Genomic DNA, 27,642 nt, shown 5'->3' with positions numbered 1-27,642 from the left:
CTGTTTCATAAATGAGGCCTCTGGTCCAGCTTAGCAGACAGATGAAATTGCGGAACCAGATTACAATCAGTGTAACTGAGTATAAGGAGGTGCTTTTGAAAAACAAATAACTACTTGATATGAAATTTAAAAGGATAAAAAAAAAAAAAACATGCTAAAAAACTTAGCATGTCTGCTTGTCACTAATACTGCTGCAGTGCACCTCCTCCTACCACCATTATACCTCCTTCTGCCCTTTAATATGCAGGGTGTTTCTATTCAGAGCTGCACTGAGATGCATTCATGATGTTTTTTGTTCAGCAGCCTTCCTTTGTATCTGCAACACACACACACACACACACACACACACACACACACACACACACACACACACACACACACACACACACACACACACACACGTGCGTGCGCCATGAGATGAATCATGTGCCTAAAGCTGCTCAGTTGATCAGGAAAGCCACTCATTTCACAATCAACATTTCTGTGACTCACAATAGAAACTAAAAGTTAGTACTGCCATTGAATTTGGTTGTCAGTTTGAATCTGTGTGAAAAAGCCCTTTAACAGTTTTATTGCAACAATTATTAGTCCTGCTTGTAAAAAAAATCCCAGAATTCCTCCTTATGAAAAGATGTGTGTGCATATAAATAAAGTGCCATCATTACAGTAGCACAAACAGACAAATTCCTCTGGTTTGCTTCTGGGTGCGCCCCAGCAGATAGACAGGGCACATCCTCTGGGACTGGTGGGACTGTCCTGGAGAAGGCTTCGATATGGGCGGGGTGGTGGAGAGGCGGAACAGGGAGGGCTCTACAGATGTGAGCCCAGAGATAAGAGGTGAAGCTTGGGTAACAGGATAATGGCTTCCTGTTTGAATTTGAATTGTTTGTCAGGTTATAGCTTAGAACGGGGACGTGTTTATCTGAGAATCTGGCGGCGAGAGAATGCGAAAACAAGAACAACAAAGGGTCTTTCTGCTGTTTACTGGGATAATGATTTAGCTACGGCGACTGTGACAGCAGGACCGGACCTAACAGGAAGGAGAGAGATTAAACAGGAAGTTGTCTGGAATCTGGGGAGAATGCTGAATTGCAAACCTGCAATTACACATCTCCATTAGAGTCACAGACGCTGCTGGTGTCTTCCAGAGAATTCCGGCATATCCACTTTGATGGCAGCTTTACGGAGATCACAAACAGCACACTTCAAAAGTACAAGACAAGAAGAAGTCAGATGGGAAGATTTCTTGAGGCTTGTGTACTCATTTGCACATCTCTCCAACTGGCCTTTCAAGTTTTTATTTATTCTGGCTTTGAAGACTGCGCTTTGAAGACAAAACTCCATTTTTTAAAACAAATTGTGAGTCTTGACTCCATTGTTTCAGATGCGTTCTTTCAGCACAACATGGCCATAGTAAATAGTGCTGATATAACTTCCTTCTCTGGCACCCATTGTCTCATTGTGATATGGGATCATGTGTCTCAGGCCTTCTCTGTTTGCAGTATCTCTGTTCATGCCTGCAGCCTTAAAATGTTAAGGCACATCTGTCTCCAGCACATGCCTCATCCAGAGAGAGAAATGAGAAATTTCTCTGTACTGCACAGATACAGAGATCTCAGGTGGGTCTCTGAGCACTGCACACTCAATTGAGGAAACTCTAATGAATCCAAGGAAATTCAGGCCTGGACTGGATTTCCAACTGAATGCATGGCAGCAAATTGAGCATTGAATTTACCAGGACATACTCAAAAAATAAAATCCATACAAAACTAGCCCACAGCTTCAACTTCTCTTCTTCAGGTTAAACTGCTGCAGAGTGACCTCCCTCCACCTCTGCACTAGCTTAACACACTCAGCTCACAGAGGTCTAGTCCAAGTTTATCACTTCTGAGGGATTGAGGCAGATTTGTCAAACAGCCTCTGGCTCCACTGCCCCGAGGTGGAGCTTGGGGGTGAATACCAGATATCATCAGCCCTTTCAGCTAACAGTCCCAGAGCCCGGTGGGTTTCAGTGCGACCAACATGTTCCATATTCATGTGACATTCTGCGCTGGTAGCCAGCCAGAACATTTTGCATCAACTCCCAGAGCCTCGATCCTATCCTGTGAATTTAAAACAGCACAGGCCTAAACTATGACGATAGGGGACGCAGCAGTGTATGTACAGTATCTGATGTCTACAAACAGGAGATCCCTGCAGGATTGGTCTTTGGCTATAGAGGAATTTTTGCAGACAGGACAGGAACAGAAGCAAGACTTATAGCAAGGAAAAGTATGAAAATATTTCACTGGCAAGGGATGAAGGAGTGAAGCTGCACTCTGGTAATTACTGTACTACATTATAAGGGTTAAAAAATAAGCTCACATCAGCATCTGAGTCATGATTACAACTGGGAAACTTTGATTTCTCTGAAAGCTCCAATATATCCAACTTGGAAATAGTCTGTGTTTAACTCTTATGTCAAGGTACAGATGGTTTACAGTTTTAAAGCCTTTTATTTTTGTTATTTCACTCTTGCTATGTTGTTTTTAATTGAGCTAGAAGAGTCCATATTTGGATGCTAGCTGATAAATTAGCACTCCACCATAACACTTACTAGCTTTTTTTTTTAACAAGCTGCATCTGGACTGTACAGGTGCATTACACAGAAACAGTTATGTGCTAATTAGTGGAGTGGACTGCTTCTTTTATAATGCTTTTCCACTCTTACTGAGCATGCAAAAAGGCTTTTAGACTACAAGCTAAATTCATCCAGTCACAGGAAGCTTCCACATGCAGATTAGAGGAGTCTGGGAGTGACCTGCTAATTTTTGCATGCTACTTGGTGACAAGAGAAATAAAATGACAGAATTTCACTCATCAAAACTGGAGCATGAACCTCTGGTATTTCAGTTACCTGCCAAATTGTTTGTTAGATAATTGTATTAAAAAATGCTCCAAAAAAGCACCAGCACCAAAAATATGGTGAAGAGGTCCAACTCAGTGACTCGAGTGGACGTGTGCCAGAGCAGAGAGGATGCTTGACTCAAAACCACTGCTTTTACTCATCATCAGCTTGCTGTGTACAAACTGAGCATAATAAATAACTGAAATGTTTTCAGAACAATAAAAAATTGCTGATTTGAAACTGTTGCAAAAGAACCTCATGTAACAAGCAACAGAATTTATTTTCTATTTTCTCTTTGCATACAAAATGTTGACTGGCTTGCTGGTCCTCTGAATTAACCACGCCAGGCTTTACTCACTCAGCAGCTGGCAGCGCAGGACCTGTAGGCTTGTCTTCATGGTATCATGTGATCCGGTTCCTCCTCCACAGTGCTCATGGTTCTCTAAGAGAAACAAAAAAGCAAAAAGAAAAGCAAGGTAAGGGGAAACTCAGAGCTTAGATATCAAAATCACATTCAAATCATCATTAAGCACCAGCGTGATGTACTGCGATTATGTCTAAGCTGGTTTTAGCAGAACAGACATGGAAAGGGATGAAGAGATCGCAGACAGCATTGTCCAGCTTAACCTTGACAGTTTAATCCTTGTAATGACTGTCACCCAGCAGTTACACCTCTGAGAGCAAATAAATTACTCATTTCACAAAACCAGGTAGGGCTGCAGTGGCGGTCAGCCTCAGTGGTCAGGCTTCAAATCAGCATTGGCATCCTGCAGGCTGTGCTGGTCAGTAAAACCAATTATGAGGCATTAAACATTGACCAGTGAGCCTTGTTCCAAGATAGCCACTGCGTGTGTGTCAATGAGACCAGTACCCAAGGGTGCTTTTAGGAGAATGACTCACTGATGGCCTTCTGCTAAATGAAAGGCCACACACACACACACACACACACGAATCTCCATTTATCTCTGGAGGACTGTGCATGTGCCTCCCTTTGTGGAGGTGCCCCTGGGCAACACGCTTGCCCACAACACTCACGGCATCATCTGCATAAAAAGACAAATAAAGAAGTGTATAGTCATATATGCACACATACACACACCTAAGATTCTTCCACCCTACCTGCACGAATGATCTGTTGTGAATGTGAGATGTGAAATTGGATTGCCCCCCACTCCCCCCCCCAAAAAAACAAAAAAAAAAAAACAAGATGAGGTCTCTGGTTGCAGGCAACCTTTGCTTCTGTGGGAGACGTGAGAGACAGGAAGAACGGCCAACAAAAGCACAGGGCGCTGATCCTTTCATAAGGCTTTATTTCTCATGAATGCAGTCCCACTCAGAGGAATGAAAGGAGGCAACACATTACATCTGAGTCATCCAGTTTATATTGCTGTCACTGGAGAAGGTTTTTAATGGTTCAAACTAGTGGAGACCATAACCACATCATTCATGGATGCTGCTTGTTCACCAAGCCTACTAGTGTTAGCTAATAACTTAGCACTCCACCCTCTTGTGCAAATATGGTCACTTCTTCCCACCAAAAAAAAAAAAAAAAACAAAAACAGGATGGTGTCAGCCACAATCCTAAACAGGAGTCCAGAAACCTATGGGTGAAGCAGTATGGCTAAAATCTTACAGTCTATGAATAGGATAATATAAAACATATTTTAAATTGCAATATTACATACACACTTAGCATTAGTACTCCACTATTCTGGAAGGATGGAAGGATTAGGAGTAGCTCCTGCAGGTAAATGTACAACCACATGCAGCAGGTACCACTCCTGAACACAAAACATGGCAGGAAAATTTAACTTGTTAAATTTAAGAAGGGGAAGTCATAAACAGGTAATAATGGGCACAGGATTCTATCAAATTAGAAATGAGAAAAACAACTACAAAACTATATTTCTCCTGGCTCCAGTTCCCTGTTGCAAAAGAGAAACAAAGCCTAAAGTGACGGGTAAAAAGAATATAATAAAACAAGCAACTAAACAGGCTATCGTGACACATCATTAGATGACATACACACTCAATTTTGCTCTCCTTCGCAATGTTCAGAAAATGAAAACAGAGACGCTCGCTGCTTCGCTGCTCTTAACTCACAGCTTTGACTATAATGATGTGAGCTCGGCTGTAATGGCCTGCGAGAATACAGTAGCAGCAGCCGCAGCAGAAAATGAGTTTTTCTGAGATTCAAATATCCAGAAATGGATCTAGCTGCAACCGTCCCAAACCCATCTTCACATGCATACAGAGCAACACGACGATGCTGCTGTGATAGCATCACACCACCGCAGCTTTACTCCTTCATGTGCTTTAATTTTTTAGCATCACGTTCCCCGCCTAATGAGCTCAGTGGAAGGATGCAAAGAGAGCAGCTGAGCCTCTCTACAGTAATTACGCTTCATCAGTGCTGCCAAACCAGTGCAGACTCAGACATGCTCTTTAACTTTCAGGCCACAAGTATGGGTAGGTGGATGGGGGGAAAGAAAAGATAGTAGCAGGTGGTGTTTCATGTATACTGATCATCACAGAGGAGAGGAAGTTTTTGTTGAAATGCAATTCGGCTTTTCTGGCCCCCTGCGGTGGAGCTGGCTCATAGTTCAGCTCTGCACACACAAGCAGGTAAAAGATAATAGTGCATGACAGTCAGGGTCACAGCACTGCCAGAAATCCCAGACAGGATGAGAGGGTCATTGGCAGCTGTTGACAGATTTGTTGCTGCAGTGCTTAACACTCCTTCACAAACCTGGATTCAATTTCACTACCTCAGACTTCTTTGCAGCTGCAGTTTGAAGGGATTCCAAGGTGGATGGAGGCAGAAATATTACTACTAAAGTACAAAACTGAGCATCTCATTTATTAGACCACACAAAAGAGAACAGGACTCAGTGACAACAACCATGACATTGATTGAGTGAGTCTCTGCATGAAAGAAGTAGCTGGGATGGGATGAAGGTGGGTTGCAAAGTGGCTTGTAACAACTGTGAGCAGATTAAATAATGTGCCTTAAATGAGATTTGCCATTTGGGTATGTGGAAGGGCCTGGGATTGAGGCCAGTTGATCTGCTGGGATTGTGGGCCAGCCAACACACAAGAGAACATTTTTGATTAAAAACAATACATTTTCCCAGCTGCAAACTCCCTCCTCATACATCTATTAGCTCTTTCTGCAGTGTTCTATCATTGTAAAAATCCAAACACATAGGACAGAAACTTGTATCTCATTTGTATTTAAAACAATACTTAAAACTACAAACTGCACATAAAAGATGAATATGGGTCTAAAAAGTGAAGACAATGCACAAGAGCCTTAACAGCTGAACTCTTTCTAATGGGCAGAAGGTCTCAGTCAATAATTTCAAGTCTTTTATTTCACTACAACATATTGTTCGTTCTATAAATTATGTTTGCATTTAGACGACAGCAGCTGGGGGGACTTACGACTGGCAAGTTGCAGTGACGGTCAGAACGCTAAGCTTAATGGCACAGTGGCTCTGTCCATCTTTTATTTACAGTCTATGCTTACAACATACATTAGGTAAGCTAACTCCTTGTAAGTTCTTCAGGTAAGGACTTTCATAAGAAGCATGTTTTTATGGATTTATGAATACGTAAAAAGGGCAGATGGGCAACATCTGTATCCTGTTAAAAACTGTGTTCTAAACTGGTGAAATTGGGGAAAAATCTCTCTCTAACCCTCAACAAATTAAAACAAAACAAAAAACAGAAAAACACCACACCAATTCACTGATGTACGCTGGGATCTTTGCACACAGCTACCTAGCTTTCTGCTGAAGAGAGAAAAAAGTTGCATGGCAACTGATATGCACACAGCCATCACCATAGCAACACTAATGGTAGATTGTACTGAAATTCATTCACAAGGACATTTTTTGGCTCAAACATGATTGGGAAAAATGGTTAAAGAATCAGATTTGGAAATTCTCACTCACCACAGGTAGAATGAGAAATCCAGTAGCAACCTGCTTGTCTCTGGGACTCTGCTTTGTGCCTGCAGTCCTGCTGACAGGCCCAGGTCTGAATAGTGTGTCTGGAGGGGGTACAGACTAGAGGCCAACGCCAAGGTCACCCGAGACGGCGCAGTGAAATAAACCTGTCACTCCATTGCTCTGTGGCCACCAGCCGCAGGGATAACAATGCTTTTAATTTTGGACTTCCCTCTATTCTGCGGTTATGTATAAGGGCTGTGATAGCAGGCTGGCTGCATGCCCACTGTGGCTGCAGCCTGGGAGCTTTTCCATAACAGGAGGGGAGGGAAGTGTGGGAGTCGATGACGATGGTGTGAACCACACTGTTGTGCTCTCACAGTCAACTGATAACTGGACTTCCAATCACAACTCTTCTAACCGATGCTTTTGTCCCTCCTGTTTTGATGCTACACTCTCACGGCTTGAGTTATCTCTTTGTTGTGAACTGCAGGGAGCTTTCACACAGCTTCTGCTCATGAGGGAGATACAAAGGCAACATGTGGAAGCTGTGGTTTCAGAGTAATTGGAAAGGTGCATGCAGCAAAATACAGGCCTAGAACACTGGCAACTGAAGCAGCAAAGCTAATTTCACTTTACTGAAGTCCTATCTTTTAAAAGTCATTTTCTTTTTCTTTTATTTTTTTACAAATGGGGGCTGTATCACTGGTGATATCACCATTGTTGGCTGTACTGTGCCTTGCCAAACTCTGCTTACATCAGTGCAGAATTCATTGCATCAAACCTCCTGCTTGGTGTGATCTCAGCGGGTTTAGCTCCATTTCAAGTCATGCAAAATCAGCTTCCCTCAGCCCTGCCCTTCCACGGCATCCCGGGGGACATGCCCACTCAGAGGGCGTCCATTTTCCCTTTGATGTTGTTTTACCCTTTGATGGAAATCAGCAAACAGCTCCTGATAGCCCAGTTCATGTGTTTCCTGCATTCGCCCCAGCGGAGACTGTGGCTGTGCCTAAGGAGCAGTGATGGGAGTAACGCCTTATTGAGTGTTACTGTAATTACATTTTTCTGTGACACAGTAATGGAAGAGATTGCTGCGCTAAACACTAAAGTTATTAATGAAAAAAATGACATTTTTGTTTGTTATTTTTTTGCAATAAGTTCTTTAAAAAGTGCCTTTTTTTTGTCCTGTGCTCTTTACATCCTGGGACGATGACGCCATGCTGACATCAAAACCAGCAACTACGTGCCAGCACACACATTAGTTCATGCCTGATTGTGCAAGCTGATTAGTAATTACAAGTATGAACAGTTCTGTTAAAAAACCCATTATTCGTCAGTGAGGAAAAAAATGATCTGTGGTACTGACTCAAACACAAGAGACTGTGGCTTACCGATGGGGCTTTGGTAACTTAATTATCCAGCCTTTATACACACAACAACTGAATGATTACAAGTATTGATTGGAGGCAACAACAGGCCCAAATTGAATGCAAGCAGCAGAAGAAGCTGATTTCCAGGTATCTTTTTAATGCAGCCTGAATGCAGCCGTACTGCCGAGTCACTCTGCTGTGCTGCGCACGAGTGCTGCCAGTCGTGGCTCTGGATGGTGAACCTGGCAGGATGAGCTGCTGGTGCTGTGTCATGAAGGCTGGCGGAGGCTGTGCAATGAGCACATTCACTTCCCCCCAGGTCCTCCTTACAATAAAGCAACACAGCAGCCATTACAAGAACATTAGGCTCCCAGCATGCCATTCACCCTGATAGGAAAATAGTGACACATCGCTTTCCATGTCCTGTCCAGTCACATGGTTATGAAATTGAAGGGAAACATGTATGTACGGTGCATGAACCTGGAAATAAATATTAATGTATGAACAAAATATTGTGGACCTTACAGCCTTATTTTTAAATATTCTGACTCTGACCATTTTTGGAGTATTTGGTTCATGCTGAACATTGAAGCCAGAAAGCCAGAAAGATTATTCTTTCCTCTTTGTCTGAAGAGCTCTCATTGACAGCTTTATTTTGTTTTTTGGCTTTGAATCTCTGTCACCACTGGGATCTCTTGTAAACTTTCTAAAATCAGCTGTATGCATTTTTCAGAAATTACATTTTCAGCACAGAACCACAGTAGCCTGGTTCTAGACATCTAGATTGCTGCCCTCATTTCCTGTTTCCTTATCAGTTTAAATAGGTGTGGTTTTGCTGTGATGGCTGTTCTCATGCCCGGAAAGACATCTGCCATCTCGTTGTGTGGAAATTGCCACAAATGGTGGGAGTTTTGCACACTGTTATGCATGTACCCATAGAAAAAGCATCTTTTGGACCAGCAAGTGTCTAACTATTGTGAAAAATGTGAACTGCTTATGTGTCATGTGACTTTATTAGAGCCTGTCCAGTACTGGGCTTTTTGTGGTCAGTACAGTTCTCAAAAGTCTGTTAAAAAGGAGTTTAAAAAAAAATCTGATATTTATATCCATCCATGAAAGTCTTCATAAAATGTATGCCTAGACAGTGACACAGTTTTGCCTCTGTTCACCGCAGTAAGCTTTAAATAAGTCAAGATGAAGGGCAAAACAAAAGTATTGCATTTACTGATTAAGAAGCAGAGCCATTTTTATACCTAGGCTCCCATTTTCAGATGCTCAAAACTAATGGGACAGTTGACTGACAAGCAGTTCCAGGACCACATGAGCCTGTACTCCCTTGTTTTTCCATGAAATATTATGCAGCTTAAATAGTGATATAGTTCACAGTTAGGAACTTACCATGAAGATACGGCTCATCTTTGCACCACTGTCTACTGAGCTGTGGTGCTACTCAGCTGTCTTCAGGACATGTAGCAAACAGTGAAGCCTGAGCAGCTCTGCTTGATAAACTACAGTTTATTTCTAAATCACGAAAAATATCCTTTACTGCTTTTTTTTTTCTTTAATGCAAGCTACATCAAAGTGAAATTGATAAAATACATGCCAATGCCAATATATCTGGCAGGCATCCATCTGCTCCAACAACAGAAATGCTACATGCCTCAGTTTGCAGCATAGAGATTGTGCACATTGATTTTATGTTCTCAGTGACCGAGCTGTCAGCTCGTATCTTTGTCTTGGCCATACTCCCCAAGTTAACATATTGTATATGTCAGGGCTGAGAACCCAGGACAGTGTAACATTAAAGATGATATGCCTGTCAATAGTCATTAATGTAGAAAGCAGCACAGCACACGAGCACAAACATGCTTTGTGTCTTAGTTATGTTACAACAGACATTTCTCCGGGGTTGTTGTTGTTCTTAGTTTTTTTAAGCTCATTTTGATGCTTCACTGTCAGGCATGCCAAACACACAGAATGTCAGCGTCATACTCTCTTCACATTAAATATGAATAAACTTGCTGCAGCTCTCACTGGATGAATGAATTGAAAACTGAAGAACTCCCACTCAGAAAGAGCTGAGCACCTGTGCCCAGGGGCAACTGAGGAGGAGTAGAACAACATCACCGGCCTCTTCATTACTCAGCACACACACACACACACACACACACACACACACACACACACACACACACACACACACACACACACACACACACACACACACACACACACACACACACACAGATCTGGACCAATGACTAAAGCAATTCATCAGAGGAATCGTGTCCAGAGTTCTATCTGTGGGCGTGTGAACACATGTGAGACAGACAAAGAGATAAATGGTAGCCACATAGAATACCTGCCGATTTGTACAGCTGCTGCAGAGACCATTTACAAGCAGAACGTTTTAAAGGATCAGTTTCCTGTGCACCTCAGAGATGTTTTTACTCTCCTGGAGTGGACACAAACCAAGCCTCAATTCTGTGAGAACAAGTCAAAGCTTCAAGGCTACGGTACTTTTATTTCTGTCAAAGCCATAAACAGAGTCCAAGTCAAGAACTTACCAAGGCAGAACCTCAGGTGTCAAGTAAGTCAAGGCTCACTTACTTTGAGTGAGTTTTCAAGTCTTACATTTTATGATTTAGGCACAGCTCAAGTCAAAGTTTAAAATCTAGTCTTCAAGAAATTAACTCAAATGAGTCAAACAACAATACAATCTTATGACTTAAGCTGCCTTAAGCCTCAAGTCTTCAAGTAATTATCTCTCCAAATCACTTCTCAGATCCTAATCTTCCATTTTTAAACTGTCATCCTAAGCTCTTTGAACCTTTTAACATCTCCACATCTAACATCTAATATCTCGAGTTAGATTGTTGGGGACTAAACAGTCAAGTGGGTCAATTCTTCAATAATCTCTACAATCAGATTACTGTATATGACTATTAAGCATTTGTTTATCAGGATGCCTGAATCTGCTTGTAGACGCCTGGAGTCCATCTGTAGTCAGTTGTGTTGATCAGTCATGGGGCTATGGCTGCACACAGGTAAACAGCCTGTCAGGACAGAGGGGTCGAGTTTGTAGAAATGCAATCTTGAAAACACTGCCTATTGTTTGATGATGACTTAGCTATTTAAAAAAAAAAAATTTTTTTAGCATTCATAAACAATAACTGGAGACCTTTGAACCAAATATCTGCTCTCTGCTATTTGGATATCCCAGCTACACATGAAGCCATGAGAATTGCCCCAAGAGGTTAACTCTGCAAACTAATCAATGGGTTCCTACACTGATTCTCCCAGTCTGGGTTCAGCGATGTGAGGGCTATTTGACCAAGAAAGAGGGTGATGGAGTGTCAGATGACTTGGCCTCCACAATCATCTGAGCTAAACCCAACTGAGATGGTTTGGGATGAGTTGGACCGCAGAGTGAAGGCTGTAATCAAAGCAAAAGGTGCTGACTTTGAGGAATCTAAAATCTAAAACATATTTTGGTTTGTTTATTCCTTTAAGTTTACTACATGATTTCTTATGTGTTCCTTTATAGTCTGAATGACTTCAATATTAATTTACAATGTAGGAAAAAATAAATTAATTACAAAAATTGAATGAGAAGGTGTGTCCAAACTTTTGACTGGTACTACATGTAACCCTCAGTTCAACTCTCAATTCGGGTTTTTATTTTCTAAATTCATAGAATTCCATCCATCCATCCATCCATCCATCCATCCCAGAGTGACAGACAACCCTTCAAGCTTACATTCACACCTACTGTATGGCCAATTTAGATATACCAATTAACCTAACATTCATATTTTTGCTCTGTGGGAGGAAGCTGGAGAACCCACACAGGCAAGGGGACAACATGCAAACTCCTCACTTAAAGGCTCCAGCTGGCCGATGGATTCAAACCCAGGACGTTCTTACTGAGAAGTAACAATGCTAACCACTGCACCGCCATGCTGCCAATAAGGTGGTCAGTTCTCAAATTCAAGTCAAAGTTCTAATTCTGAATTAAGTTTAAATCTCAAAGCAGCCAAGTTTAAATAACATCTTAAGTTCTAATTTTGTTCACATAAATCCAACTCAAGTTCATGTCTCAAATAACTGAAAACTTGTGTAGAGGTAAATGTTTTATATTCTGTAAGAGAGGGTGTCAGCCCAGGCAGTATGGTACCATGCTGGGAACTAAGGGAAGGCCAGGTCTGCCTGACATACTCCAGCACACAGTGTAACACACACCTAAGGTTGGGTTTGGTACGAAGCGTGAGACAGGTAACAGAGCCCCAGGGAAGAAGCTGTGACAGACTTGTTATGTCACTGGAAAAAGGACACTGAAGACTGAAAGGCAAGTACTTGGAATGATTGAGAGTGTTGTCAGTGGAGGGATTTGATTAAGTCAGACATGGCAGACTTCAGCGCACAGGAAACACTTTATTAGTGATGCCCCCGTGTTTCTGTGCGCAGTGTTTTTGACATTATGTCTTTACATACTAATAAGTCAACAGACAAAAGCCTAATTACTCCCTCTGGAGTGCAAAGGTAGTGGCTGATAATGGGACATGTGTACCACAAACTAAAATGACAGCCAAAAAAAAAGTCAAATACAAACAAATACAGTGTATTAAACATGATGCATATAGCACAGCAACTGATTTGATCTCCTCTAAAGCCTCCCCAGTGGGTGATATTTGGCTTTTTTGTTATTTATGGTGCTCTGAGACACACACACACACACACACACACACACACACACACACACACACACACACACACACCCCTAGAGACCTCAGGACCTGCAATACCTGCAAATCTCGGCACAGGCTTACTCCTACTCTCCCAAGAGTTATTGCGCCTGGCAGTAGAGGAACAGAGATTGGGATGCAGCTCACTCTTGTCACTGTCTGAGTCGTAAATATGCTCCTCTCTATCGCTTGTCTTCTTCTTCCTCTCTTTCTGCTTTTCATCCTCATGTGACCCCCCCCGACTGAGTAACTGACTGATTGTTGCTGCTGCGAGTGGCTCAGTGTTGATGAAGACTAACGTGAAACTACAACGTGTCATGTCCTGCTATGCTTGTCACAACCAGTAAGAGAATCAAAAAGTAACATCGCTGCAAAAAAGGTGCAAAGGGCTTCGGATGACAGTTAAATTCACCACACTTACTGAATGCATAATGACAGTTCCCGGAGTCATCCAGGGTTTGAGGCGTCTGTCTGACCAAAATCCAGACACTCATGGAAATGCAAGAAGAAAGTCCCCACAGGAAATAATAACACACCTCCTCGCATGTAGATATTTAATCGCACAAGAGATTATGTGAACGATCTCATTTATATTCATGGAAAAAGACATAGAAGACATCTCCATAAAATGTTATGACTGCTTTCAAAAAGTAACTTGTAAAACTTTGCTTCGGACTGGGCTGTTTTGCAGTTCTTTATTTATCTGCATGCTCTCCTTTGAGGTTCTGCACTAATGAAGTGAAATTAGATGTCTCGACAAAGGACTGCTCAACAATAAGAGAACAAAACAGGAGACGGGACAGGTCAGAAGCCAGGATGAATAATGTTCAAAAAAAACAAGGCGTCTAATCAACTGCTTTGAGAATAAGCGAATAACCAAGTGCACACACAGAGCTGAGCTGCCTTACCAAATTAAAACGCTATTCTTTGCCCTTTTTCCTCTTTCATATCTGAAACACCCGAGGAAAAACATTTGATCAAAGACTCATTTTTGGCTTCTGTCTCAAAGCCACCTCTCTATGGGCCGTTCCATCTCACAGCATGGCTGGACGTGTCAGGTCAGCAGACAGACTGATATGTAAAATCTGTCTCTCCTGCCCTGCCACATTGATTATTGGACCTGTGTCACTTGGTGAGGCCTCAATAACAGATAACAAGCACATAATCCTTCTCGTAATGACTGTCTAAATTTATACCTGGAAAAAATAGGCTGGGAGAGCTTTGATAAAGGTTTGAGCTAATCAAACAGATTTTAGACTCTCCTCATTTCTCTACATCATGAAGAATTATAGAGAAAGAAAATTACTTGGTTTCAAATTATGTGATTTTGACTGCAGCTTTTTTGATTTAGCTCTCCAGTGGCCAAGACAAGCCGTTTGTTAGCGATAGCATTCCTATCCATGTGTACTCCAGCACGCATCTTCATCGGTCTGACTCCCTGAAGCCCAGAGACGTCAGAGGGAGAGGCTGTTACGGCTCTGTAAAGCGATCTCCAACAGCAGTTTTAACACAGGCCTAAATGTGAAAGCTCAGGGTAAAAAAAAAAAAAAAAATCTCTGAGCTGCAAGGCCTTTCTTCTCCTTCATCTCCCATCTCTTTTTGCTTCCCACTTCTTTAATGTCATGTCATGCTTTCATCTGAATAAGTATCTTGCTCTTTCCCTTCTCTCATCTTTACTTCAAACTTGATCCTCAAGCTCAAAGTCCCTTGAAGCAAAGAGGGCGTTTTAAAGCCAAATCTGGAAGCTGGAAAATGGGATGTTTCTTTCTTAAATGAAGAGGAATAATTTAAAGATTTCCATCCAAAATCTACATGAAGATACAACCTTGATTTTCATTTATTTATGCTATCTGTGCTTGTCTGATCACATATGAAGTGTACATACACTATATTGCCAAAAGTTTTTCCTCATCTGCCTTCACACACACACACATGAACTTGAATGACATCCCATTCTTAATTCACAAGGTTTAATATGTTGTTGGCCCACCTGTTGCAACTATAACAGCTTCCAGTCTTCTGGGAAGACTTTCCACAAGGTTTAGAAGTGTGTTTATGGGACTTGTTGCACAAGTATCATCCTATCACGGTACCACGCTGGAATTCATTGAGCTGCTGAGAGTGACCCATTCTTTCACTAATGTTTGTAGAAACAGTCTGCATGCCTAGGTGTTTGATTTATACACCTGTGGAAATGGAAGTGACTGGATAGGTGAGCGAATACTTTTGGTAATATAGTATATATGTACGGTTACACTGTTGGCACCGCTGCATTGTTTTGTAGTAGCAGGAAAACACAGCAGGGTTGATGTTAATCACTGTCACATCAGCTGAGAATAAATAAAAGTTGAAATGTTCACTATGGCATATAAAATTGTACTAATAAGTATTTTCATATTACATATAGATCAAATTACCATTAATGTGGAAGGGAAACCCAAAGTGAATTAACACTCTGCACTTCCGCTCAGACTTCAGGAGCATTTTACAGTTTGGTTTACTCTCACTGCTCTCAGAACAGTTTCCAGTCTAAACCATTTAAATCAAAAGATGCAATAAAGAAAGTGTATTAGTAGCTGGAGTAGCAACAAAACAGGTAGCTATTGGAATATTTAACAGCTGAATAGCCAGAGAGTTTCCTCAGAATAAATTATCAAACTCCAGAAAAATGAGAATTTTGCTGTAAGTTGACTTTAAAGGCTGCATTTTAATCATTTTTCCCTTCCCTTCATGTGGGTAAACAAAATAAAACATTAATGCATCTTTTAAAATATATTTTTATTACCATTTTTACATGTTGAAGATTAGCATATAATGCGCACCAAATGCGTTTTCCAATGGCAGTTATCCTGCAAATGTCACCTCACAAGGAAAAAAAAAGAAAAGAAAAACAGTTAAACTGTTATTACAGCTGAAAAATTAAAAGGTAAATGTCAAAACTTACATTGAACTGAATGCTATAAAGAAAAAGAAGAAAAGCTGACAGAAAGAACCATAAGAGATTTACAAACCAAATCAGATGAAAAATTCAAGGTCGTTGCTTGTGTAACAAAAGGCTGAAGAGCAATATAAGAAAGCATTCGCTTTCCCCTTGAGTACATCTGCTGTCCCCCGAATTCCCCGGGAAAGCTACTCTGACATTAAATGGATAGAAATTTCATTTGAGGATACGCCCGCCCTGCTCCCTCTCCTACTCTACATTTAGCTCAGATAGCATTTTTACCAGCAGAAACAGCAAAGCTGGCATTGTTGTCACCAGGTGAGTCTGTCTGTGCACGTCACCATAGGAAAATGGGGTCCTGGTGGTGCCTACTCCAACACAAAGGCAGCTTTAAGCACTTTCACTGGTGTTTATACATCTGTCTATGAAAAGCTTTTTTTTTTTAACTACAATAATATCATGCAAAAATAGTTCTGCCTGCGGTCCACAAAAAAAGCAGCTGGGTGCAGTGTGAGATCAAAATGATGATTGACTCGGGAGATGGGTGTGGTCTGACTACTGGAAGTAAAGCATCCCTTCCTACTTTAACCCCAGCCCACATTCCTGTAGCCTCCCCATAAAGCATCGGAACATGATCCCAGCTTTATTTTTTAAAAGCATTTTTAACCCTTTAGTGTTTGAGTTGGAGATTTTTACTTGCTTTAATGCCATTTTCTTGCTTCCATTTCTAACAATGAAAAGCTTTAGGAGAAGAAAAGCTCGAAGATGAAGCAATCCAGAACTTTTGATTGGCAGTGCTAATCTGCCAGCATGCACAGGGTGGTATGTCTGACTGTGGAGCTTAGCACTACATCAGATTTCCTGTAATGCCAGTGACGTGGTTGTCCTCCACCTGACAGCTCATCTGCTGCAGGTCGAACACCTGTCACACTTCACTGTCTGTCAGAGAAGGTGACGGCCGACCAGCTGGTGGCCAAACTGCCCTTCAGGGCAAGCTTACACAGTTTGAAAGGTAGTGACCAGCAGAAACAGAATGAGTCAGCTGGAGGAGCAGCATTTACTGAAAATGCTCAAAGTGAGTCGAGCTATAATTTTATTTTTTTTTCAGAGACTGAATTAACCCCCCCCCCCAAGTGTTTCTCAGATATTTGTTTGACTTTATTCAAAAGGGAGCATTTTTTTATAAACATATATTCACTTTTTAAAAATCCATATTAGGGCGGCTAGAGAAAGAGCCGGTCTTTCTCAATAAGATCCTGGACATCTGACCTACTTTTGAACTTCTGAAATCATTTCAGCACATGAAAGGAAAAAAAAAAACACTGGAATGACACTGAAAATTAAAAACAATTTCTTATAAAGCCCTCACTGAAACATCCTTTTGGGTTAGTACATGTAGGGAAAATGAAATTTTATATATTTATGTTATTTATATATGGTTAACATAACACGTTTTTTCTCAAAAATATTGTGATTGATAAAATTGTAGTGATAGATACTAATACAAATTATAAAAAAAATTCTATAAAGAACAGCAGAGTTTTAACTATGTTATACTATTACATACTACCATATCTGTGACATACTATTCTTTTGTATGACAGTTCTATTTTGGTCATATAATAATCTTTTCATTGACCACCTTCTGGGGCAGTTTGCAACTGATGTTTGGATGTCACTGCTCTCTCTATATATTGTCTTTAAAAAATAAATAAATAAATAAAGCTTATAGCTGAAACACATTGGTATTGTCCATTGATAATTATTAATAAGCATATTATCAGTACGAGCAGATACTTTGTCTTCGACACCGAGCCTATACGGGTTTAAGATTCGGAGTTGAGTACGCTGCTACTTTGTAACGCATTAAGAAAGGGAAAGTAAAATGACCTGCAAATAGGAGGAAAAATGCAAAAATAAGTCTCCCAGTGAACTGCGAACTTACTAGGTATCACTTTAAAGCCTGGTTTTGATGCATAAAGATGCTTTGCTTTCTATTTTAAACCATCCCTTTTGCATTTGTCAGGCAAACGGTTAGCAGCCTCCATGGGACATAACATCCAATCACATCTTACCGTAGCATCTGTTTTCTGCTCTGTTTATTAATGCAGAAGGTATTTTTAGCTCCACATATTCAACAGCAGACACTTCTCCAGAGATTTCAAATTGAGACAAACAGACAAGCCGACAACAGAACAAAATAGCATGACACAGCAGTGGCGCTGCAACACCAAGGGTGCTGTCAACCACCATCTATCCTCCAGCTACCCAGTGGACATCACACTTACCACAAGGCTTCTCTGAATGCACCTTACCCTTTTATGTGGAGCAGGTAACTCAGAAAAATCAGCATTTAGGTATGAGCACAAGCTTTGATACAAATGTTTGGCCCTGTGATGGCAGAAACACTTTTAGTGCACTGCAGCACAACTTGCTGTGACGTTAAAATGGAGGAGGACCATTTGTCAAAGTGCTTCCCACCAGAAATCCCTAACGTGACGCCGTTTCTGAGGAGACGAGACTTTGTAGTCTTAAAACATGCCCACAGGAGAAACGGCGACCTCTGAATCAGCAAAAAAATGCCCTCACATCCACACAACCTCTGCTTAAAAGACTTAGAAGCCAGCTCTCATACATAAGAAGGACGCAATTTGGTCTGAAGTTACTATGTCCAAATGATCCGTGTCATCCAAGTGTCATGCATGAACATGAAAGCTATTTTATTTGCCTCCAGGCTTGCAGATTAAAAATGCAGCGGTGCAAAATGACAAACCAAGGGTTGTGCCTTCGGGGTATGAGCCACTTCCTACTCTTGGAGGTTTCACTTAATGCAGAACAAAAAGCCCGGGGTAGCCACCATCACAGAGGGAATAATACCATAAACATGCTTAATCCCTTCAAATAAACATAAGATGTAGCAGGGTGGCTGCAGAGAGAAACAACATATTTAACTTGTTTTTATAGCAAATTATAATTATATTAGCATCAAAGTCTAGGAATAAGAGGCTGAATTGAGGCTATTTTGTCAAACATTTTGATCCCTAACTCAAATATAAAACTGATACTCAAATACTGGATAGCTCTCCTTCTCATGGTGATAATATATACGGAACATGAACATATGCAACTTGTGATGAAACCTTTTTAAACCATTATTTAATAAGCAAGATTGTCCTGGGGCAAGATGGGTAGAGATAACCTAGCATATTTTTTGGATGGCAGAGAGAAACTGGAGCTCCTGGAAAACTGCTGAAATTCTAAGGGTCACAACCCACACAACTGATACGTGAATGCAAGTAAGGAAACTTGATGTAACCACTGAAGGAAATAACCAACTTCGGAAATCCTCTTCAGGATCCTTGCTAGTACTATTCAGAAATTTGGAATTTGTAGATGTAAGTGAGTAAAAATGTGACAATAGACAGCAGAATTCACACTTTCCCATAGACGTACTATCTGATAATCATACCGGAAGTATCTATGAACCACACAAGAGCTATGTCCAGACAATGGCAGGAAACAGGGCCCTTTGGCGCATTCAGGAATGTCCACGATGTAGACAACAGCAAGTACATGCTGTACTCAAGAATTTGCATCGCAAAGCAGGAAATACATATTGTTTTCCACTCTGTCTACACTTCCCGTCTCAGTTAATGGGTCCCAAACAGCAGTTTCAAGAGAAACAGCAAAGCATACACCTCAGAAACTCCAGGACTTTCCATGCGCTACACACATCCCTAATTTTACCTCTTGACGCAACCTCTTCTCTGATGACAATGGCAGGAACGAAAGGCAGTAGGGAGGGATGTTTTTGGGATGCATGGAGGGGGCTGGGGGCTGTATTGTACCTCGTTTCCTTGAGTGGTGCAGCAGAGATTGCTGAGAGCCAGCTGGGACGAGTGAACAAGAGGAGCAACATCCGTACAGAGCATCCAAGGTCTCGAGATTTCCCGCCGGGAGATGACCACGTGTCCGGAGCCCAAACCGCAAGAGAGACGAAGGGAAAGATGTTGCATTGTTCTCCTCTCTCCTCCCTCTTGATCCCCCCACCCCCCACCATTAGTGAGACGGATTAACTCCAAGAGCTGCTAGTGTAGAGTGTGTCTGGCTCGCTGTATGCTGATACACACACAGACACTGCATCAATTAGACTTTTTGTTATTCATAGTGACAGGCGAAGGCAGATGCGCTCTACAACAACACAACCAGGACAATTGGCCTGAAACTGGAGAATTTACTTACGGATGAGCACCCCAGTTGCTCAGTTCACCAAACAGACTAAAGCCCTAATAAGGCACAGCGCAACACACAATACCAGACAACATGCCTGTGAAGGGCACACCCTGAGAGTGCTCCAGAGTCCTCATAGGGGTGACCGTTCTTTTCCAGCCACCACAGGGAGAGAGCAGTGATTAAAAGAAAAAGTTTGGTTTGGTGTTGAACGTGAAGGACGTGATGGAGAGGGAACTGCAGCAGCTGAACCTACATCTCCTGCAGCTCTGGGACTGATGTTTACTCAGAGATGACAAATGATATGATGGCTTGGAGACCTGACAGGGTTGACATTTTAAAGTGAGATCCTGCTGAGGCTGATCTAGTGGGAGTCCGGCTGCAGTGCAGGAGGTGTCAGAGGGGAACATGTTTGACACAACATTTGGATCAATATCACTGAATAGAAAGCACCCTGTGGTGCAGGTACTGTAATCAGGAAAGCAGCAAACCACAAATTAAAAGTGGCAGAAACTTGCCTGCTATAGACTGGACTGACCCTCCCTGTGCACGTTTTATTACAGCATTATGGAAAAAACTAATTATCAGTGGTGTACACGATTTTCTGGTTCTTTGAAGGATATTAGAGAAATAGCAATAAAATGCAGAGAATTAATATAAGAAAAATTTTCATTTACTCTCAAATGATTCAATGTAACTGTTATTTTCACTGTTGAAAAAGCCTAGTTGTTGTTATTTATTAGATGGAAACCAGAACATCAGAGATGTAGCAGCTCATCAAGCTCACGGCCATCACAATTCACAGGTTACTGCCCACAAAGCAACAAATATGATCTTGACCTTGACCACAATTTTGGTTGAAGACACATTAAGTGTAAGGGCTTCACTAAAATTTGCCCAGTAGTTTATGAGGAAACTAGCGAGGGACAATCCGATGATGGTCATGGCTTAAGTTCATTGGTAATTTGGCCAGATTAGCTGAAAATGACTATCAGTGGCTATTTTCACAAGCAAACAATAAAAACTGAAAAACAAACATTTACCATCTTGTTTTATGTAACTTCACATTATTTACAAGCTGCAGAATAAAAATGAAACCAACTCAGTATTGGAAAAAAAAAAAAAAACTGCTGTTCCTTGAATGTTCACTTGAGGCTCCATCCATCCTCTTCCACTTATCCTGTTCAGGGTCGTGGGTGGGGGCATTGGGAGGGGGGGGCTGGAGCCTATCCCAGCTGTGATGTTACCATAGCTACTCCTAGATATTTTGTATATATTTAATTGTCTATTTTCTGATAAAAACAATGTATTCAATCATTTCAGGATATAATTTGCTACAATAAAGCCTTCCTGAAACATCTACCAGCTTTACATTCTCATTCATTGTATCTAAAATGCCCAATTACACACACACACACACACACACACACACACACACACACACACACACACACACACACACACACACACACACACACACACACACACACACACACACACACACACACACACACACACTATTTTCTTAGCTGACAAAAATAATCCTTGCGAAACTGGGTTGATAATTGCTGTCCTGTTTACAGTGTCAGGCTGAACTGCTGTGAACAAAACAAGGCAATTATTCTGAATCCATTTTGATTTTTTCTTGAGAACACACAGGATCTGAGCCCTGCTAATAAGCCGCTCTTTCATAACTCTAACACCCCAGACCAAGAGAACACAAGTTATAACAGGATCTGTGTGCTGAGTAACATAATGATGGTGGTTGTACTCAGTGAGGTTTGGAGCTGCATTTATCCTGATGCAAGCGGATCAAGATTGGGGCCCCTTAAAGGAGGAATTCTTTAGCACATAAGCTTGTTCCTATAGGTGTGAAGTAACATCAACAACTGAGGAAATAGATGCACATACCGTATAAATAGTTTTAGGATGGATTACACTCAAACAATATCCATCAAATATCTCCCGCTGATGCTGATCTGAAAAATAATGAAGCAATCAGTGCAACCACTCAGCATGCTAATTACCAATGCTAGCCCGGGACACCCACCAGCAGCTTCTCAGAGCGTGTGTGTGTGTGTGTCAGTTTTGAAAATGCTTTCCAGGAGAAAAATGTCTCACCAATAGACATTTAATTACCAGAGGATGAGGTGCTTTGGTTTGCCTGTGCCATTATTCATGGCTGAATTAATGAATAGGTAAACAGCAGAGGAACAAGCCGGACTCTGCATGGTTTGGATAATATCTGCAACACCCCCGGCTCACAGAGTCAGCAGTGTTTATTATGAATGAACAAGTGGTTAAAAACAAGGGATAGAGCAAGAACTGTGGGTGTTTACGGGTGATTTGTTTGGTAAGCTTCAGACAGTTTATGATTAAATGATAAACCACAGATGGTCCATGCCCCTTAGTTCTTACATGAAACAGGTGAAAAAATGAACAGTGTTTTAAAAAAATGATTGCTGTTTTCATCAGATAATTACACGAGATTAGCATAAATCTTAAGCCTCCCACCGGAGGGACAAATAAGAGTGACAAATTACAGGAAAACTAACATGAAACCAAAAACTGGTGTAGACTTTAGAAGTAATTGGAGGAATGAGCAAGATTTTTTATTTAAAACAAACAAAAAACACAGGTGTGAGAGCAAAATTACAGATACTGCAATATATTTTTATTTAAAGTATAATACATTTGTGATTAAACTGTGTACCTAAAGTTTTGTTTGCTGTTGAGCTAGGACCCAAAAGATGGACATACAGTATCTGACATACAAGCTTCCTTTTGGAGCGACAGCTTAGTAACATCCATCTAACACTGCACATAACGTTATGTATTACAGTTGTGGTCATAAGTTTACATACAGCCGTCATGGGCATGAATGCCATAGCAATTTGGGGCTTTTAATGATTTATTTGAATTAGGGGGTGACTGGGGTTCAGGAGGTAGAGCAGGTCATCTACATGTACATTGGAAGGTTGGTGGTTTGATGCCTGGCTGCTACAGTCTGCATGTCAAAGTATCCTTGAGCAAGATACTGAACCCCGAGCTCCCAATGAGTTCATCAGGGTGTGATTGTGTGTGGAAAGCACTGGTTGTTGATGTAGAAAGTGCTTGTATGAATGTGTGTGTGAATGCTGTTAAAAGCGCTTTCAGTGCTCAGATATGGTAGAAATGCACTATATAAGAAACAGTCCATTTACCATCAGTTCAAACAATTGTACTTAAGTACAAGTTTAAGCAGATGTATCGCCAGAACAAAAAAGAAGCCCCTGCTCCAAAATCAACACCTTCAAGCTCGACTGAAATTTGCAGCTGTCCATTTGGACAGGCCAAATGCCTTCAGGAGAAAGGTTTTATGGTCAGATGAGAAAAGACTGAGCTATCTGTCCACAATGACAAGAGGTGTGTTTGAAGGAGTAAAGGTGAGGTTTTTAAACCTAAGAACACTGTACCAGCTGTCAAGCATGGTGATGTAGCATCATGCTCTGGGGCTGTTTTGCTGCCAGTGGTACTGGTTACACTGCACAAAGTGGATGGAATAAGGATTCTTCAGCTGCAACTCAAATCAACAGCTAGATGGTTGAAACTTGGACACAATTAGTATTCAAACAGCACAATGATCCCAAACACACACACACCAAAGCTGGTTTTGGAATGGATAAAGCAGGCTAACATTAAGTTGCTGGAATGGCCTTCCCAAAGCCCCAACCTCAACGCTATTGCAAACTTGTGGACTTTGCTCAAAATCTGGGTCCAGGCTGACAAAAGAACCCTAAAAAAGACCTGACTTATACTTTTCTTATAGTCTCCCACCCACAAGATTCAGCACAACACATCTGAAGGCATCACCTTCAGCTTCAGGATCTTTTGAAATCCAGTTCCCACAATTTTACAGACCAATCAATTAATTAAGTAAACTGTTACTAAAATGTAACTTTGCACCATTTTTTGTTTTTATTAATATGCTGCATTCAACTAAAAGTAGTACTACTAGTGTAGCATTGAGTGTACTGGCTTACTCTCCAAATACAGTTTTGTCAGATGTCATTCATTCACTCCTAAACATTTCCCTTACACACATTATGAGGGCTGAATATTATGGAAAATACCCTAAAATTTACCTGCAAGAAGGTGCCTGTGTTCTGCTCTCTGCAGTCTTAAAACTAAATATATTAATTTTACAGTAAGCAGTAAAGTCTCACATTCAAGCATCGGCATATATTTATCTTTATATGTACACAACTATCAAAATAACTTGTGATAAACTCATTTGAGGATCAGTGAACAAAATGACTCATCGTCATCTTGGATCACTGCTCACAGTTCATATTTAATTTTTGGCAGAAATGACCAGAGCGAGAAAAGCAACCAGAGCAAAAAAATAAAAAAAAAACTGTTCCAGACAAAAATGAATGTCAATGGCATTCCAGTGGCCTGTTTACAGCTATCGTAGTTAAATGTCAAATGGTCGGCCCTGTGGGGAGACAGAGCTGGCTGGGAGAGAATTTGTAGGTATCTCCATGTCTCTGCCTCCATCATTCTGCTGCTTCTCTCTTCTCTGTGATGCTGGACATGGGACAATATGGCGGCATGAGCAGTAGCAACTATTATTACTTGAAGAGTGAAGAATGGAGTGAGTACCCAGGGGAAGGCAGAGGTGGCAGCCAAACCTCACGGTCATTATTTTAGGAGCTGCTGTGGTGACAGTTCTGCAGGAGATGAATTGTGTACCACAGATGACAAAGCTCTGTTTGCGTCTCAATTTAAAAGACCATTCCAGTGGTTTATGCACATTGTTTTTGTTGATAACTATACAACACGGCTAACCACAGTGCAAAACATGCAAACCAAAGTGTGAATTTTGTCTACATCCCAGACATTCATTGGAGTCCATAAATCTTTTTCTTTCTTTTCTTAAGCCATGGAAGTTGGCATCAGCAATGCAAGCAGTGAATGGATGAATGAATGTCATGTGTGCTTTGAGGTGTAAAAACAACAAAAACATTAAACCAGGTGGATGGAAAAGAGCCTGAGTTAGCACGTGGTCCAGCTTTTATGACCTGGAAGACACGAGTGGACTGAATTACTTGACAACCCTCCCACATTAGCCAGCTACCCTCTAAGGCTGGGATTATGTTTTGTACACAGACAGCTGCAAAAACCACAGGTGCTTTGTTATTGTTGTTATAATACTTTGTTCTTATTATGCTCCTTCTCATGCCACATATCTTAGAGTACAACTGTGTGGTCACAAAAAAAAAAAAGAAAAGAAAAGAAGAGCATGCAGGCCTCCACATATCTAATCATGACCCTCACGTACTTCTGGATACAGAAAGTATCCATTTCACACTACCAATGCAGAATGGCTACAAATCATTTTCAATGGACACCTGATCAAAGTTGAGCGTGGCCTCAACTATGTTCAGCAGTGCAAAGGTGCAGTGAAGCTACAACCATGAAATGCTTCAATATTTGCACACAACAAAGAAGCCCATGCATGATGCTAGTGAGGGCTAGAGCAGCAGTGATCTGGCAACAATGTAGCTGCCCACACTTTGCTATTTTATGACTTAGTTGTTTACAGTGTAACTGTAGCATAACACTGGCATAACAAGACTAGGACCATAGCCAACATATCAGAGACTTGAACATGCACTTTTTTATTTTTTTTTCAGTGACCAGTTAAATGGTTACAGTGGTTCCTGACTTTATGGGCTCAGTTGCTAGATTCAAGTCTTATTGAAAAAAAGCATGCTCATTTTGTACATTATGATGGAGACGGTAAAGCTGTGTCCACACTGAAAGAGATGACATCAAGTGACTACAGGTGAAATAACCACTAGAGAAGCAAAGTGGACAGGACCCAAGATACTACCAATGAGAGCGCAGGATACCACTGATCTGGCAACTAGAGTCAGGATGGTGTGCAAGCAACCAGCCATCAGCTTTAAAGCCAATAGCCCAATAGGCAGCCCCGCCTTGAACCTGTGACATGTGTTTCAAAAAGTTGAGATAGCAACAGCAAAATCACTCATGCTGAGGCATCAGAACAGGACTTCATTAACCAGCAGGTGACAGCACTGAGGCTACCATCTTTTAGATACAGTCTATAGGTGCTAGGACCACTTCCATGGCAGTGACTTCCTGGAAAAACACAGACACAATGCCCACTGTCATGGATTACACAATGCTAGCAACTTATAAAAAGTCAAAATGATTTTCATACAGAAGTTGAAAGAGTCATGTAAAACTGGAAAAAAAAAAGCCAATATTTGTCTAAACTGTTCCATATAGTATATATAGGTTCCTGTTCATATAGGTATTTTTGTTCTTGCTGTGTTTGTGCAACTCACTTCAAATAAAATACTAGTGCACATCCACAAGCAGTTAGCATTTTACCATCTCTTCCAGACTCCATGCATAAGGCAGTACTTTACAGTTCATTTGCTGTTATTGGAACAGATGCTTGCAATTCTGAGGGATTCAAATACATAAATTTCTAAAGGAATTCTGGAGTATGTTTTATAACTCTTGGATTATTCTTATTAGCATACTCTTGTTATCTGTAATTACACGTGCTGCCAAATAAGCCAATACGGAGATCTTAGGATTATAAAATGTACAAAAAAAAAAAAAACATGCGCATGATCCTGTAAGAGCGCATTATGCAGAGGAAATGTGAAAAATCTGGCTATTACAGCAGCAGCAGATGCATAAACTCTCATTACACTGCTGAAAGGGAGCAGAAAAATAACTGCAGTTACTACAGCATGTTTGACATATCGAGCTGCAGTGTGTTTACAGCACAAACAGCCCGCGGAGCGACCAGTGAGTCCAATTTATTTGCAGCTTCTGACAAACCCAAAAAGTCAAGTCATCCCTTCTCCCCAAAGGACACTCACACACTCCTCTTTGTCGAGGGAGGAGAGGGGGTGAGAGCAGGGGAGTCATTCCAGCAGCTTCAGCAGCAGTTTCATTTGGTTCATGCTGCCTGTCACTCAAAGAACTTCTATTCTGCATATGAGATAATCTGGCTGTGTGCATGGATTTGCGAGTCAGTGGTCTCGGGCCCTAAATTTATCAGGGTGTAAATAAGAAAAAACAGTAAAAGTTTTGAGTGCCCTAGTTGTAAAAACAAAAAGCCAGATGTCTGCTCAGCCGTTGTCCAGTCAGATTTTGTGGCGACGTTGCTCCTTTCTGCTGCCACTCCTGCCACTCCAGCATCAACGTCCTCCCTGCACGGTAAAGCCACAGTCTCCATGGTGATATACCTGACACAGCTACCAGCATCACAAACACATTCACAAACAAACACACACAAAACAAGCAAAATCCCACTGTGTCACTTGACAGCTTTTTTTACATGCCGTTCTGTGTATAGTAATTAATTTGCGGGGCTGCCTCTCTCCATCTTACTCCATATTAATGCTGTCTCAGATTACAAGGCAGCTTTCGGGCCTCCTGGAGACACAAATCTCTGAGCCTGGAGAGGGAGACGGGGGGGGGGGACTGTATA

General features: G+C 41.3%; 1 protein-coding gene across 2 annotated transcripts in view; it reads right to left on the bottom strand.

Annotated features, from left to right (window-relative positions):
- Nucleotides 1-27,642, bottom strand: part of tmem108 (transmembrane protein 108) — a 56,043-nt gene that overhangs the window by 19,750 nt on the left and 8,651 nt on the right. For both annotated transcript variants that reach the window (XM_030756678.1, XM_030756677.1), the window contains exon 2: nucleotides 3,246-3,329. In XM_030756678.1, the coding sequence (XP_030612538.1) occupies nucleotides 3,246-3,285 (40 nt within the window). In that variant the 5' untranslated portion in view covers nucleotides 3,286-3,329. The remainder of the gene's footprint in view (nucleotides 1-3,245; nucleotides 3,330-27,642) is intronic.

Source organism: Archocentrus centrarchus, chromosome 20, assembly GCF_007364275.1.
Source record: "Archocentrus centrarchus isolate MPI-CPG fArcCen1 chromosome 20, fArcCen1, whole genome shotgun sequence".
Lineage (NCBI taxonomy): Eukaryota > Metazoa > Chordata > Actinopteri > Cichliformes > Cichlidae > Archocentrus > Archocentrus centrarchus.
The sequence above is the reverse complement of the archived record's forward strand: the minus strand, read 5'-3'. Positions and strand labels throughout refer to the sequence as shown.